This window comes from Pristiophorus japonicus, chromosome 7 (assembly GCF_044704955.1).
Source record: "Pristiophorus japonicus isolate sPriJap1 chromosome 7, sPriJap1.hap1, whole genome shotgun sequence".
NCBI classification, from domain to species: domain Eukaryota; kingdom Metazoa; phylum Chordata; class Chondrichthyes; family Pristiophoridae; genus Pristiophorus; species Pristiophorus japonicus.
The window spans coordinates 95989534-96007066 of NC_091983.1; the positions used below are offsets into that span (position 1 = coordinate 95989534).

At 41.2% G+C, this 17533-nt stretch overlaps 1 protein-coding gene across 2 annotated transcripts in view; it reads right to left on the reverse strand.

The window, feature by feature from the left end:
• cad (carbamoyl-phosphate synthetase 2, aspartate transcarbamylase, and dihydroorotase) overlaps positions 1–17533 on the reverse strand; it is a 116789-nt gene that overhangs the window by 5805 nt on the left and 93451 nt on the right. For both annotated transcript variants that reach the window (XM_070885158.1, XM_070885160.1), the window contains 7 exons: positions 17333–17493; positions 14569–14643; positions 12728–12940; positions 11275–11400; positions 3302–3457; positions 2966–3067; positions 1021–1115 (listed from right to left, as the gene is read on the reverse strand). In XM_070885158.1, coding sequence (XP_070741259.1) covers positions 1021–1115; positions 2966–3067; positions 3302–3457; positions 11275–11400; positions 12728–12940; positions 14569–14643; positions 17333–17493 — 928 coding nt within the window. The remainder of the gene's footprint in view (positions 1–1020; positions 1116–2965; positions 3068–3301; positions 3458–11274; positions 11401–12727; positions 12941–14568; positions 14644–17332; positions 17494–17533) is intronic.

Sequence of the window (17533 nt, forward strand, 5' to 3'; positions counted from 1 at the left end):
CATCCTCCTCTCTTGCCTCTCTTCCACTGTCCAGCTCAGAGGACTGCCCTAGCTTCGTTCCACTCTTACTCCAATCATGGCCAGAGCAAATCCAGCAATGGCTTCTCTTCCTGTCCCTGCACGGTTTACTTTGGAGTCACCCAGGATCTATCCTTTACTAACTCTCCTTCCTTGTCTACATGCTGCATTCTGGCCTCATCATCCAAAGACATAGGGTCAGTGGCCACATGTATGCTGACAATACCCAGGTCTACCTCTCCATCACCTCTCTAACCCCTGCACTGTATTTGTTGTCAGACTGCTTATCTGACAGCCAGGATTGGATGTCGGACAACAGGCTGTTATCACAACAGTGGAGGGGTTGAGAGAGGTGGTGGTGAGGTCGGGCTGGATGCTGTCAGCTACATGTGGAATCTGTCGTCACACTGGAAGGTAATGCTGGGATGCATGCTTGTCCAAACAACTCCACAGATAGACTGCCAGTAATGAAATGGTGCATTTTGAGAGGATTCTTTCTCCCTCCAAAAAACACGTGAAAAAAAAATCAATTTAAATGGATAAGGGTATACACTAGGTTAAAACAAAGTTTCATATAGATTAATGTGATGAAGTAGTGAATCCATAATTTAAATAGAATAACTTGCTCTCAGACTTCTTCGTACGCTGCTCTAGAGTGAACTACACAGCATGTGCAAGAACAGTCTGAGGCAATCTGGCTGCCAGATTTCTTGCCTTTCACAATGAAATGCATTGACTCTGCTTGATCGCCAACTCAGATATATCCAGCATTGCAATTACATTGAGAAACTGATAAGATTCTGTCTCTCCCTCACTTTACCTCATCTTGTAAATATTCACAACTAAATTCCAATCTGATTCAATTTTGTAAGGAAATTAGGTATACAATATTTCTGAAGGTTAATGCCTGTAGCAGATAATACCCAATTGACATATACAAAGTATCAGTGTGAACATTCATATATATACACACACATACTGTTTATCTGCAGAATGGCTTACCTAACTTCATTAATTCGTGGCAATGGATGCATAACCACCATCTTCTTCTTCCCTTTGGTCATAATGTGAGGAGTGAGAATAAACTGTCCAAAACACTTAAGGGAAAAAAAAGTATCACAATTAATTCATGAATTACTAAGATTATAGGAGAAAAACAAATCATATGCACTTAAAAAAAAAAGCATCAAGCTCTTTTGACTGCTGTGGACAGTTTTAGCAGCAAAGTGCAGGACTAAAATGTTGCTGATTCCCCTTGAAGAATGTTGTGAAGTTATTTTTTTAAAAAAACACCTCAGAAATCTAATTCGTTCAGTGTTAGAAAGTTAAACCATTCATTAAGCACTAGAAATAAAACAGACAATCCAAGTTTCAAAACATATGAAACATTCAAAAGAATCAAAAGGGATCAGACACAAATGTGATAAAAACAACTTTAGGCCAAAACCTCGAAACTCATCTTATTAATTAATGGCTTATTTGGGGCCAAAATGAGTGTGAAGCTGGCCTACGAGTTTGGTCTAGACTTTAAGCAGTAAATGTGTGAAGATGAAGGTTGGAGATTTTGTTAACTGCTGACTGACTTCATACATGCCCGAATTGGAGGGTCTCTCCTCCAGTACCAAGACTTTTGGCCAGACCGAGAGGCTGTACAAGTCACATAAGCCCACAACACCTTTCTCCCACCATTAGAGATATTAGCATGAATTGGTCAGTGCTTTTGAGGTAGCATTTGTCCAAGCCAGCTATGGTGTCCTGCATTTATCTGAACAGGAGTACTTTTATTTTGAATGAGAACTGGATTCCCAAGGGATCATTAGTAATCAATTTCCTTCTCCTTGCAGTAATGTCCCGACAGTCATGGCAAGCTTTCTTGGGAAAATCTGGACAGCATGTGCAGTGCAAGGAGTTATGCAGTATGAAAGATAGTACGGGCACTGTTGCTGAGTGTACATCCCTGTAACGTCCTGGTGAGAGGATATAAAACTGTAAAATGAGGCCAGACACCCAACCACATCTTCACAGACAAAAATAGAAATCAAACCTAAAAATTGGGAGTACAGCAGAAGCAGAGGAAACATTTGGGGGGATCCCAACCTAGAAATTCTGTGGGAGGTCTTTTGGGGATAAGGAGTAAATTACACTCGTCCCTTGGCCACTCCCCTGTCTCCAGTGCATATGCCGAGGTGGTGGCATTAACATATTTCAGATGGGCACCATTTACAGTGCTAAAGAGGCACCCACCTCGGGGGGGGGGGGGGGGGGGCGGGGGGACGGACGGCGGATTTTGCTGCAGTGCATGCCACAGTGCAAACACTTTCAGGAAGGATGATTCTAAATTATATCCCATACCACCGCCTTCAAGGTGTAAGCAATGCTGAGCACTAGCGAGTCACAGGAAGTTAGTTTCTTCAGTTACATGCTGTAATAATGAGCCCACCCTTATGGGCAAGCATTTTATCACAATGGAAAATACCAAGAAGTTCTATTGGGGGTGGTGGGCAGAATGGCTCTGTGCCTGATTTTCCATCTCCACCTATACAGTTCCGCTGCTTTCCTGGCAGCTTTGGGGATCTTATATCTACACACATGGCAATTATTACTGAAATTAATATTCCTAGGATTAATTATTGGCATCTTGAACTGAAATTTAAACTAAAAGCAAAATAATCGTGGTCACGCCAACAGCAGTAACAGGCATAGGGAGCAATTCAAAATGTAAGCTGTGAATATACAAAGGGCTTTTAGAATGCGGTGACAGCAAGAGTTACTACCTTTTCAACAAGGAGATTTCAAAAAAAGTTTATAAATTATATTGGGTTCTAAATGGATAAGTTTGTTCAAGAAGCAGAAAATTTAAATGTAACCAGAATTCTATCTTTGAACATCAAATGGGGCATGGGTGGAAAAACTCCTATGATTTTATATAGTATATGCTTATCGTTACCGCTTCATATTCTTCTTCAGAGGCAAATCTTTCTTTTTGAATCCTAGTCATGTATAACACATCAGTATCTGGCAGAGCGTCTTCCAGACTGTCAAATTCTTCCTGTGCATGCAAACGAGTGTTAATATACACGTTAGGCAGTAAATAGCAAAACAGTATTAACAAATTTTAAACCATAACTAAGGTATTGAATGATCCTAAATTATAAGGTTAAGAGGCCAGTTCTCAGAACCTGTTTACAAGACACACAACAGATCTAATATTAAATACGATTTTTTATAGTAAGCACTTTCAAATTAAACTCAGGTTAATATATTCTTTTTCAGTTTTGCTCACCTGCTTGATTCCTCTAGAAGCCAGAAAATGTATGATATTTGGGGGCATCCGAAGGTTTCTGGGAGTAACATATCGAAGATTAACACGGTATAATGTGAGAAGGTAGGCCAGCGAATGTACCGTTCGCCCATGTTTCAGATCTCCAACCATTGTGATCTATTAACAAATTAAAATTACAATTGGTGAAAAAAAATGTCTTTAAATGTTTCTCATAAATCTTCGAGGAGTGCTTTAAGTGCAGCTTCAGACTGATATTTTCCATGCATGTGCCAAATTCTATTGGTCCGTATCATAAGAACATAAGAAATAGGAACAGGAGTAGGCCATACGGCCCCTCGAGCCTGCTCCACCATTCAATAAGATCATGGCTGATCTGATCAGGAGCTCAGCTCCACTTCCCTGCTCGCTCCCCATAACCCCTTATCGTTTAAGAAACTGTCTATTTCTGTCTTAAATTTATTCAATGTCCCAGCTTCCACAGCTCTCTGAGGCAGTGAATTCCACAAATTTACAACCCGAAGAAAACATTTCTCCTCATCTCTGTTTTAAATGGGCGGGCGGCCCCTTATTCTAGGATCATGCCTTCTAGTTCTCGTCTCCCCCATCAGTGGAAACATCCTCTCTGCATCCACCTCGTCAAGCCCCCTCATAATCTTACATGTTTCGATAAGATCACCTCTCATTCTTCTGAATTCCAATGAGTAGAGGCCCAACCTACTCAAACTTTCCCCCTCATCCCTGGAATCAACCTAGTGAACCTTCTCTGAACTGCCTCCAAAGCAAGTATATCGTTTCGTAAATATGGAAACCAAAACTGCACGCAGTATTCCAGGTGTGACCTCACAAATACCCTGTATAGCTGTAGCAAGACTTCCCTGCTTTTATACTCCATCTCCTTTGCAATAAAGGCCAAGATTCTATTGGCCTTCCTGATCACTTGCTGTACCTGCATACTATCCTTTTGTGTTTCATGCACAAGTACCCCCAGGTCCTGCTGTACTGCAGCACTTTGCAATCTTTCTTAATTTGATAACTTGCTCTTTGATTTTTTCTGCCAAAGTACATGACCTCACACTTTCCAACAGTGTACTCCATCTGCCAAATTTTTGCCCACTCACTTAGCCTGTCTATGTTCTTTTCCAGATTTCTCGTGTCCTCCTCGCACATTGCTTTTCCTCCCATCTTTGTATTGTCAGAAAACTTGGCTACGTTACACTCTGTCACTTCTTCCAAGGCGTTAATATCGATTGTAAATAGTTGGGGTCCCAGCACTGATCCCTGCGGCACCCCACTAGTTACTGGTTGCCAACCAGAGAATGAACCATTTATCCCGACTCTCTGTTTTCTGTGAGTTAGCCAATCCTCTATCCATGCTAATACATTACCCCCAACCCCGTGAACTTTTATCTTGTGCAGTAACCTTTTATGTGGCACCTTGTCAAATGCCTTCTGGAAGTCCAAATACACCACATCCACTGGTTCCCCCTTTATCACTCTGCCTGACCGAATGTTGCTTTTCCAAATGTCCTGCTACTGCATCTTTAATAATGGACTCCAACATTTTCCTAACCACAGATGTTGGACAAACTGGTCTATAGTTTCCTGCTTTTTGTCGGCCTCCTTTTTTAAATAGGGACGTTACATTTGCGGTTTGCCTATCTGCTGGGACCTCCCCAGAATCCAGGGAATTTTGGTAAATTACAACCAATGCATCCACGATCCCTGCCGCTACTTCCCTTAAGACCCTAGGATGCAAGCCATCAGGTCCAGGGGATTTATCTGCCTTTAGTACATTATCTTACTGAGTACCACCTCCTTAGTGATTGTGTTAAGTTCCTCCCCCCCAATAGCCCCTTGACTATCCACTGTTGGAACAGTGTTAGTGTCCTCTACCGTAAAGACTGATACAAAATATTTGTTCAGTTTCTGACATCTCTATGTTCCCCATTACTAATTTCCCCGGTCTCGTCCACTAAGGGACCAAACATTTACTTCAGCCACTCTTTTTCTTTTTATATACCTATAGAAACTCTTGTTATCTGTTTTTATATTTTGTGCGAGTTTACTTTCATAGACTATCTTCCCCTTCTTAATCATTTTTTAGTCATTCTTTGCTAGCTTTTAAAAGCTTCCCAGTCTTCTGTCCTCCCACTAGTTTTGCCCACTTTGTATGCCCTTGTTTTAATTGGATACCATCCTGTATTTCTTTTCTCTTACACCCTTTCCTCCTCACAGGAATATATTTTTCTTGAGTTGTGAAATATCTCCTTAAATGTCCACCACTGTTCGTCGACCGTCCTACACTTTAATCTATTTTCTCAGCCCACTTTAGCCAACTCTGCCCTCACACCTTCATGGTCTCCTTTATTTAAGCTTAGCATGCTGGTTACATAACATTAGAACATAAGAATTAGGAACAGGAGTAGGCCATCTAGCCCCTTGAGCCTGCTCCGCCATTCAACAAGATCATGGCTGATCTGGCCGTGGACTCAGCTCCACTTACCCACCCGCTCCCCATAACCCTTAATTCCCTTATTGGTTAAAAATCTATCTATCTGTGATTTGAATACATTCAATGAGCTAGCCTCAACTGCTTCCTTGGGCAGAGAATTCCACAGATTCACAACCCTCAGAGAAGAAATTCCTTCTCAACTCGGTTTTAAATTGGCTCCCCCGTATTTTGAGGCTGTGCCCCCTAGTTCTAGTCTCCTCGACCAGTGGAAACAACCTCTCTGCCTCTATCTTGTCTATCCCTTTCATTATTTTAAATGTTTCTATAAGATCACCCCTCATCCTTCTGAACTCCAACGAGTAAAGACCCAGTCTACTCAATCTATCATCATACGGTAACCCTCTCATCTCCGGAATCAGCCTCGTGAATCGTCTCTGTACCCCCTCCAAGGCGAGTATATCCTTCCTTAAGTAAGGTGACCAAAACTGCACACAGTACTCCAGGTGCGGCCTCACCAATATCCTGTACAGTTGCAGCAGGACCTCCCTGCTTTTGTACTCCATCCCTCTCGCAATGAAGGCCAACATTACATTCGCCTTCCTGATTACCTGCAGCATCTGCAAACTAACTTTTTGGGATTCATGCACAAGGACCCCCAGGTCCCTCTGCACTGCAGCATGTTGTAATTTCTCCCCATTCAAATAATAGTCCCTTTTACTGTTTTTCTCCCCCAAGGTGGATGACCTCACATTTTCCGACATTGTATTCCATCTGCCAAACCTTAGCCCATTCGCTTAACCTATCTAAATCTCTATGCAGCCTCTCTGTGTCCTCTACACAATCCGCTTTCCCACTAATCTTTGTGTCATCTGCAAATTTTGTTACACTACACTCTGTCTCCTCTTCCAGGTCATCTATGGATATTGTAAACAGTTGTGGTCCCAGCACCGATCCCTGTGGCACACCATTAACCACCGATTTCCAACCCGAAAAGGACCCATTTATCCCGACTCTCTGCTTTCTGTTAGCCAGCCAATTCTCTATCCATGCTAATACATTTCCTCTGACTCCGTGTACCTTTATCTTCTGCAGTAACCTTTTGTGTGGCACCTTATCGAATGCCTTTTGGAAATCTAAATACACCACATCCATCGGTACACCTTTATCCACCATGCTCGTTATATTCTCAAAGAATTCCAGTAAATTAGTTAAACATGATTTCCCCTTCATGAATCCATGTTGCGTCTGCTTGATTGCACTATTCCTATCTAGATGTCTCGCTATTTCTTCCTTAATGATAGCTTCAAGCATTTTCCCCACTACAGATGTTAAACTAACCGGCCTATAGTTACCTGCCTTTTGTCTGCCCTCTTTTTTAAACAGAGCCGTTACATTAGCTGCTTTCCAATCCGCTGGTACCTCCCCAGAGTCCAGAGAATTTTGGTAGATTATAACGAATGCATCTGCTATAACTTCCGCCATCTCTTTTAATACCCTGGGATGCATTTTATCAGGACCAGGGGACTTGTCTACCTTGAGTCCCATTAGCCTGTCCAGCACTACCTCCCTAGTGATAGTGATTGTCTCAAGATCCTCCTTTCCCACATTCCCATGACCAGCAATTTTTGGCATGGTTTTTGTGTCTTCCACTGTGAAGACCGAAGCAAAATAATTGTTTAAGGTCTCAGCCATTTCCACATTTCCCATTATTAAATCCCCCTTCTCATCTTCTAAGGGACCAACATTTACTTTAGTCACTCTCTTCCGTTTTATATATCGGTAAAAAGCTTTCACTATCTGTTTTTATGTTTTGCGCAAGTTTTCCCTCGTAATCTATCTTTCCTTTCTTTATTGCTTTCTTAGTCATTCTTTGCTGTCGTTTAAAATTTTCTCAATCTTCTAGCTTCCCACTAACCTTGGCCACCTTATACACATTGGCTTTTAATTTGATACTCTCCTTTGTTTCCTTGGTTATCCACGGCTGGTTATCCCTTCTCTTACCGCCCTTCTTTTTCACTGGAATATATTTTTGTTGAGCACTATGAAAGAGCTCCTTAAAAGTCCTCCACTGTTCCTCAATTGTGCCACCGTTTAGTCTGTGTTCTCAGTCTACTTTAGCTAACTCTGCCCTCATCCCACTGTAGTCACCTTTGTTTAAGCATAGTACGCTCGTTTGAGACACTACTTCCTCACCCTCAATCTGCATTACAAATTCAACCATACTGTGATCACTCATTCCGAGAGGATCTTTTACTCAATCGTTTATTATTTCTGTCTCATTACACAGGACCAGATCTAAGATAGCTTGCTCCCTTGTAGGTTCTGTAACATACTGTTCTAAGAAACAATCCCGTATGCATTCTATGAAATCCTCCTCAAGGCTACCCCGTGCGATTTGATTTGACCAATCGATATGTTGGTTAAAATCCCCCATGATTACTGCCGTTCCTTTTTTACATGCCTCCATTATTCCCTTGATTATTGTCCGCCCCACCGTGAAGTTATTATTTGGGGGCCTATAAACTACGGCCACCAATGACTTTTCCCCCTTACTATCTCTAATCTCTACCCACAATGATTCAACATTTTGTTCATTAGAGCCAATATCATCTCTCACAAATGCCCTGATATCATCCTTTATTAAAAGAGCTACCCCACCTCCTTTCCCTTCTTGTCTATCCTTCCGAATTGTCAGATACCCCTGTATGTTTAATTCCCAGTCTTGGCCACCCAGCAACCACGTTTCTGTAATGGCCACCAAATCATACCCATTTGTAATGATTTGTGCCGTCAACTCATTTACTTTATTTCGAATGTTACGTGCGTTTAGGTAGAGTGTTTTAATACTAGTTTTTAAACCATGATATTTAGTTTTGACCCCTCCTGCAGCCCCTTTATATTCATACATATTGTCCCTTCCTATCACCTTGTGGTTTACACTTACCCCAGTGCTACTCTGATCTGTTGCCTCCTGCCTTTTGCATTCTTTCTTGGGGTCCTGTTCATCTGAGCTCTCACCCACTCTAACTAGCTCAGAGCCCTGAGATCCAACTTTCTCACCCTCCATCTGAATTTGAAATTCAATCATGCTATGATCACTCATTCCAAGGGGATCCTTTACTAGGAGATTGTTTATTAATCCTTTCTCATTACACAGGACCAGATCTAAGATAGCTAGCCCTCTGGTTGGTTCCGTTACATACTGCTCAAAGAACCCATCCCTTATACACTCTATGAACTCCTCCTCAAGACTACCCTGACCAATTTGATTTGTCCAATCAATATAGAGGTTAAAATCACCCATGATTATTGCTGTTCCCTTTTTACAAGCCCCCACTATTTCCTGGTTTATGCTCCGACCAACAAAGTTGCTACTGCTAGGGAGCCTATAGACCATGTTCACCAGTGGCTTTTTCCCCTTATTGTTCCTTATCTCCACCCAACCTGTTTCAACATCCTTATCATTTGAGCCAATATTGTTTCTTACTATTGCAGTGATTCCATCCTTTATCAATTGAGCTACCCCACCTCCTTTTCCTTTCTGTCTCAACATGTGACCTGACGATATCCAGTGATAATATAACGATGCACACTCACTCATTGTAAAACAAAAACCTTTTAGTACAGGATTATTGATAAAACAAATGTCTGCAAGATGTAGTCGGTAGTTGGAGATTCTTAGGGCAACTATAATGCTAGATAATATGGTTACACACTGCATTCAAATGCTTTCATAACTTTTGTCAATGTATAAAGTTATAGTTTTATGAATCCAAAGTAATGGCATCTTTGACTTATTGCACTTTAGCACACAATGGATTCATAACACCCTGGATTTATGTCAAACCAATTAAAAAAAAAGACAGCATCTCAGTTGCACATTAACGTGGCAGTAGAGGCTCTATGGTTCAAAGTTTCCACATGATTTGCTCCTGATTTTTTAGGAGCAACTGGTGTAGAACGGAGTATCTTAGAAATCGGAATTCTCGTCATTTAGTTTGCTCCAGTTCTAGTCAGTTAGAACAGTTTCACTTTGGAACAGAATTTTTTTTTCAAAAGGGGGCGTGTCCGGCCACTTACGCCTGTTTTCAAAGTTTCGTCAGTGAAAACTTACTCCAAACTAACTTAGAATGGAGCAAGTGAAGATTTTTGTACGCTCGAAAAAACCTTGTCTACACTTTAGAAAATCAGGCGTAGGTTACAAATCAGGCGTAGGGAATGGTGTTGGGGGAGGGGGTTTAAAGGGAAGTTTACAAACATTAAACACTTCAGTTTTACAAATAAAGAGCCATCATCAATAATAAATGATAAATACATCAATAAATCAACCAATAAATCATTCCAAAAAAATTAATAAGAAATAATTTTTTTTTAAAATCAATAAATAAAACATTTTCTACTTAGCGATTGCAGCACCGGGAGCCCTCCAACAGCGTGCTGGGATGCCCCCCCCCCCCCAGTGTGTCTCTATCTCTCCATCTGTCTGTGTGTCTCTCATTCTCTGTCTTGTCAGTGTCTGTGTTTCTGACAGCGAAGGGAGGGGGAGGAGGGGGTAGAGGGAGAGAGGGGGGAGCAGAGGGAGGGAAGGGGGAGGGATGGGGGAGAAGGGGATAAAGGGGAGAAGTGGGAGAAAGGAGATGGGGGGGCGGGGAAGGAGATGGGGGGGGGGAAGGAGATTGGGTGGGGGGGAAAGGAGAACGGGGAGGGAGGCTGAAGACTTTGGGCAGGGCCCGTCCCCAGCACCAGATTTACAGGTAGGTGGCATTGGGTCGGGTCGGGGGGGTGGTGGGAGGGAGGTCGGTTCGGTTCGGGTTGGGGGAAGGGAAGGAGAGGGAGGTCAGGTCGGATCCAGTCCGGGGGCGGGGGCGGGAGCGAGTGGGAGTCGGGTCGGGTCCAGTCGGCGGGGGCGGGGGGGAGCGGGAGTCGGGTCCGGTCCGGAGGCGGGAAGCGGGAATCGGGCCGGGTCGGGAGGAAGCAGGAGCTGGCCGTGGGAGGAGCCTTATTCACGCAGCCCCAGTGAGGCCATTCGGCCAGGGCTAGGGGCTGCGTGCTTCGGGCCCTCCCACACAGTTTCGGGCGCCTGGAGCGACTGCACTTGCGTGCCCACTGTAGCGCGCATGTGCAGAGGTCCCGGCACTGTTTTCAGCGCAGGGACCTAGCTCTGCCCCCTACAGCTCCTGCTGCGCCGAGGGCCAGAAGACCTGCAGGGAGGTGGAGAAAACGGAGGTTTTTTTTAGGCGCACTTTGTGGCGCGAAAAACGGGCGTCCAGGTCGGGACTGCTCCGTTCTCGGCGCGGCTCGAAACTTGGGCCCTATAATCTGTAATAGTCAATAGGTTTAATACAAGTTAAGGAATATTGACAGTTTAGCAGTATCGGACAAAAGATTGAGGTGCGAATGGTGCAAAATGAACCCAGTGCTATCCACAATCTATATTCCAAACTATGTTAATTGGATTAAAGGAGATTGAAATCAATATTGTTCTATCATAAAGCAATTACACACAAAAAAACTATCTTACCGTCATTCCATTCACAGTCCCCAGCTCCTCACGAATAGTGAAAATATCAAGCAAAGCCTGAGTGGGGTGCTCACCTACACCATCTCCTGCATTAATAATAGGCTTTCGGCTATGTTTAGCAGCAAGCTGAAAGAAGCGGGTGCACACAAGTTCTTAAGTATTGGAATTGAACTTTAAGTGAAGTCAAAAACATGCACAATCACAAATACAAGGAATGAAAATTACAGTAAGCAACACATTCAAGATCGAAGCCAATCCAGACCAGTCTGATGTCACATAACCAAAGTATTTTTGCTTAAAGTTTCTTCAAATACAAGTGAAATAAATCTCATTTTTATGTCAAATTATATTTCTACAAATCAAGAAATTTCAAAAAATACAGTGCAGAACTTGAACAATACTTTGTAAAAGAAATGAGAAAGTGAAACGGTTTCTCCTTAGCTAAATCCCTTAAATTTCCTTCATCTTGATTGCCAGACATTTTCACTCAAAATCTTGATAACTCTGTATTAATGTAGATTCTTCTCTTCACCAGTTCTGCCCCATCATGTTTATACATTGGAATCAGCACTTAATTGTTCCATTAATTTTGTATATCTTGCATCATTTTCTACTTTCTACCAGGCTGTTACCAGAGATGCTGTAGGAAATTAGCCTGTGGTATGGCAGCAGTACCAGTCTGCAACCATCTCCTACAAGACACTAGTAGAGTTGAAGCTAAAACTTCCAATTGCAAAAGAATACTCTCTTGCAGACAAAGCAAAGCAAAATTTGACTTTAAATTTATGAACGTAAAACAATCCAAAAATCAAACTTGGAAATATTTCCTCAATACCTGGGAAATAAGATTTACAAATTAAGCCATTGTTCTGCAACAACTTCCTGCATATACCCAAGTATTAGGAGTATCCTCATTTATACTGAGGAACCTTGAAAGAATCATATCATGCTTTTATACTTCAGGCACAAAACAAAATTTTCTTTAAAATTATCCTTACACAATTGTATGTTAAATTTATGATCAAAATCAACCAAATTGGGGCTTCTGATTGGTTAACTTTAAAAAAAATCTATTTAAAAAAAATATAAACACCATAACCTTTTCTAACTGTACTTATAACAGCACACTGGTATCTTCCTTTTTGTAACATTATCTTTTGCTGGATGACAAAACAATGTAGCTGAATAAAATTAGCTCCCATTTACAAAACAAAAAGTACAAAATACAGGCAGTAGAAGCATCAAAAAGTAATAAAACTGCATCATTGTTTTAGTGTCCATATTTTTTGGCTTTATGACTAACAAACCAATGCCTATATTTTTGTTCAATTTTACAAATTTTACATCAGACAAAAAGACAAACATTTAATGTCACCAATTCTCTGCTGCTGAAGAAGCCCTGAAAATTAAACTATCAAGTAATATTCTGTACCCAGGAGATTCAAATACATACCTCAACTGCACCTGGCTCAGGATGGCGAAGAACCACTATATCCACATAGCAACTCATTGTCTGCACCGAGTCCAAGAGAGACTCCCCTTTCTGTACAGATGAAGTAGCTTCTGAAAAATGAATCACTGAACCACCAAGCCGGTGCATGGCAGCAGCAAATGAACTACTTGTTCTTGTGCTGACTTCATAAAACATGGAGGCCATAACTTTCCCCTGTTGTGAGAAAATAAACATTAGAGTTGGGATCTCTGCTACTGGCAACTTATTCTGATGCTTTTAAATCATTTGAGATTGTTAGGTCTTCACGCTCAAATACAGCTTTCATGATTTACATAGTGTATATAGACAAACTGAATGAATATTAGTTTGCTGTTCTTGCATATTTTAATCAGACAATTACTCTGTCTAGAAGACAAACCAGTGTTTATTTTATTGCTGCAGCAGTTAGCGCTCTAATACAAAATAGGATTTGAAAGTCTGGGTGAAATGTGTGGAGTAGAACTGAGTTACCAATCTCACACTAGTTCAAACCAAATCAGTCAGTCAGTCAGTCAGAGCTCAAATCCAGATGATTGAATTTGAGAAGCCAGTCTCTACTTTTATCAACATGTTTGTGCCGACTGCAGCTTCAGATTTTGTACTGCAAACAACAATGAATTGCAGTTTAAATTTTGGTCTGTTCAAAATTGATATTTTGTGCATCAGCTGTCAGACATACTAATGTGCAACTGGCTGGTTTAATAAATTGAGTAACAACTATTTTTTGCTGAGAATTTAATTTAAAAATAGTAAAATATCTTGTTAATTAAAAAATGAACCTTTTCCTTCAGATTATTCTCTGCACACGAGATGTCAACATATATGAGACTGTGTATACATATACACACACACACACACATTTAACTCTCCTATGGATTGGACTTCAGTTGAATCTCCAAGAATAGATTTTCTTACTCCCAACATTACATGGATCTTATTTTTTGGCTAGTGGGAAAGGTTTTCAAAAATTACAGGAAGAACTATAATAAGGTGGATTTCTATAGCATTTCTCATGTAATGGTAGATATCACAAAGCATGTTACATTGATGATAAAACATGAACGTTGAGGAGAGAAAAAGAAAAAAAAAATAAGGAATGCCGTCATAGAGAAGGGGGCTTTGAAAGCAGGATGTGGCAGAGGGAACTTCATGGAGTACCTGAAGATAGAAACAAAGTGACTGAATGTGTGGCCACCAATGATGGAATGGAGGACAAGGAGTAAGCAAAGTGGAAGATGTATATGTGGATACAAGATGTGAGCATGGGGATCCAGTGGAGCTTGGAGAGGATGGGAGTTTAGAACTTGTGTGTCATTGTGAAGGCAGGCTGTGCGGTTTTGATTGAATTATAACTTGAAGCAGGGCCACAGGAGCGATGATGAAGTAGGGTCGGAGCAGAGATGGAAAGTGTTGCATGGTGGAAGAAAGCTGTCTTTGTAAGAGTGGATGTGCGTGATGAAGCTCAGTTCAGGGTTCAGAAGTACGCTGAGCTTCTCAAACAGCCTTTGGATCAACAGAGAGGTAGATGGATAGAGTTGAGTGTTGTCAGCATGGATATCGCTAATCGGTAGCATGTAAATTGTGAAATGAGGGAGTCAAGGATGGATCCCTGGGGTACACCAGAAGAGACACAATCTGGGATAAGTACATCATCCTGAACAAATGCAAAGTCACTTTAAGAGGAACCAGCCCGAGCAAAATCACAAATATAATTAAAATTAGACGATTGAAGCACACTATGTGAAAATGTTCAGCCTCTGGGATAAATGTCATAAATCAATTAAAATTACTTTAAAACAAACCTTTAGAATGTCCAAGCTACGATCCTTCTGCACTGTTAAACGTAGGTTATGAGCAACATTGAACAAATGGGACAACTACAAACAAGAAACACTGGTCAGAAATATGATGTATACAAATAAATTCTTACATCACACAGACTGCATACACACATTAGCAATTAATATTTACAATTACATTATTACCTGGACTCTTCAGAATGCAACTTTCAATATAGTTGATAGATCGGGGAAACCAGCTACCTCTACAACTCTATTATAGTATACAAATCAATATGTCGTAAGCTTTTAACTGTTGCGGGACTAACATTTTTAGCTCTCTTAACAGCAGAGGGATTCAGCTAACTTGTTAACAGCTTTAATGTTATATTATTCGGATACAGTCGAAGTTGCTAACAATGACTAAATGTTCGATCATGTACCACAGTTATATGTTTCATTCTGTAAATTTATTCTCTTATATACAATTTAAATTATGAAATATCCTAATTAAATCGTGTTAATACTTTTAAAACTTTCTTATGGTACCTCAAATTTCCAGCCCAATACTCAAAGCCATTTTCTGGGTTCTCAACTCAATTCTTTTGATGGAGGAGACAGAGACTAAATTGGTACAATAACAGAGGTAACAAAGCACAGCACTCTAGGCAGCACTCCAGGTAATGGAGACAGGCAGGGAGGGGGGCTAGGAAGAAAAAACCTTGTCTACACATTAAAAAAAATCAGGCGCAGGTTACAAATTAGGCGTCCAGAACGAGGTGGGGGGGGGGGGGGGGGGAAGGGAAGTCATTAAATTCTACAATAAATCCTTATTTATACTTCTACAAATAAATCCAACCTGAATAAACATTTATAAGCAAAGAAAAGATTAAATAAACCATCTTCCTACCTGTGTGAAAGTGCTTCAGGCACGGAGAATGCTGCAGTCAGCCTGAGGCGCCCGTTCTTCCCCGCGGAGGGGGGGGGGGGGGGGAGGGAGGGGGGGGGGGAGGAGGTGCCCGTTCTTCCCGCGGGGGGGGGAGGAGACAGTGAGAAGGCTGCAAGTGCTGATGTCAATGTGCTTTTATTAAAAAATGTTCAAAAATTAAACAGCTACAAAGAACTACAAAAATGGCCGAGTGCCAATGTTTCCTTCACACTGCGCGTGCGTGAACGCTCCAACGCGCGGCGTTGCCGGCAGGAAAGAAACTAATTTAAATAGTACTCGCCCCATCCCACTTACAAAATCGGCACGAGTGTAGTCTCCGCCCCCCGGGCGCCGCGCCAGGCAGACAAGGAGCTGCAGAACGCTCCAGAATTGCCGTTTTAGGCGCGAAAAACGGGCACTCAGCTCGGAGGGGTGCCCGTTTTTTATCGTGTGGAAACTTGGGCCCATAAAGCTTTCAATAATACAGAAAGCTGAGACTTAGATTCGGCACAGGCCATGTAGATGTAGTGGTCCTTTATCATGCTCTGCCTGGTACAGCTGAACTGATTGGTGAAAGCATACATCTATCGACACATGTACAGACAGGTTGACGCTAATGTAGATGCATCATTCACAATCAAAACTAATAATGAAGATTGGATATAGAGTGATTAAGAACAGCAATGTGGCATACAAGATCTTCTACTGTTGCTAATGACTATGGATTCAACTAGGGCCTTGAAAGGTCCTTAGATTAACACACAGATTCGTGGAAGTAGATCTAACTGTGTAGTACTTAAGGCTCCCCTCTTTCCGATGCCCATTTAAATGCAACCTGAGCAAGCCTGAAAGGTACAATGGAAATAAGGCACCCATGTCCAATCACATGAATGTTTATAATCTATTTATGGAGTGTGTTCCAAAAAACAGCCATGATATTCTGCACTACTCGTCTGACCAGAAGGACTTGTTCTACTTGCATATCACTTACAAACACAAAATATCAAATGACACCATTGTTTCTTCTAGGACCACTTTACAGCATTGCAGATGTTCACAATGGACAATATTTGAAAGCTGCAACTATGTACTACACAACGTTATGCAATGTGGGAACACGTCATAAATATCATTAGTGAACATCTACTTCTGGAAAAAAGGAATTTGTTAAATTACTATACAAATACAATTAGGCAGTCAGTGTAAATGCTGGTGTTGAGAATATATATCAGTACTGTACCAGTGTGAAAACCAGAATATTTTGTTTTCTTTTGCAAAAGATGAGTTTGGAAAATTTAAAATTAAAACAATGTTTATACGTGGACAGTTAATTTTTTGCTAGTTTTTCCGATTCAACTGTAAACTGTTCCATAATGTTTCATTTTTTGAAATAAAAGGGAAGGAAGAAAGAAACCTAGGCTATGTGAAACAGTTCTTATAAAAGTTTGGCATGACTATGAATGGTTACTAAAAGCAGAATCATTCAGAGTCAGTAGCTGATTATTCTTTATAAAAGTGTTAAATACTGTCAGTTGAGAAATCATTTGCCGAATTGAATTAATTTTCTAGAAAGTTGGTATGGTGCAGAATGGTTTTTCTCCCATGAGCAGAGCCCAATGTGCCTGCTTTGTAAGAAAACCAGTGTGCAACTGGAGTTTGGTTAAATGTTGGGATGCAACACAATTCCTTAAGTCATTAAGACAGCAATATCAGCCCCCCAATCCTCAACCGGTTTTAAACTGGTTCACGTCAATCAGCAATCAATTTCACGACACAAGTGAGATTAGTACAAGGACAGAAACGTTATACGATAAAAAATTGGAAATTAAAAAAATTAAAAGCAATAAAGATAGTGATTACCTGGTCTTTAGTAAACTGTTTGACTGACAGAATGTGCTGTCCAACGAAAGGATGCAATAAAGGAGAGTATGGATGAGGGACAGCTTGTGCTGCAAGATTCTGTGGTGATAGAAGCCTCGAGACTGGAGGAGGATATATATAACCATCCTGACTCATGGTATCTTTGGCACATTAAAAGCAAATAAATGTTCAAATGTTATT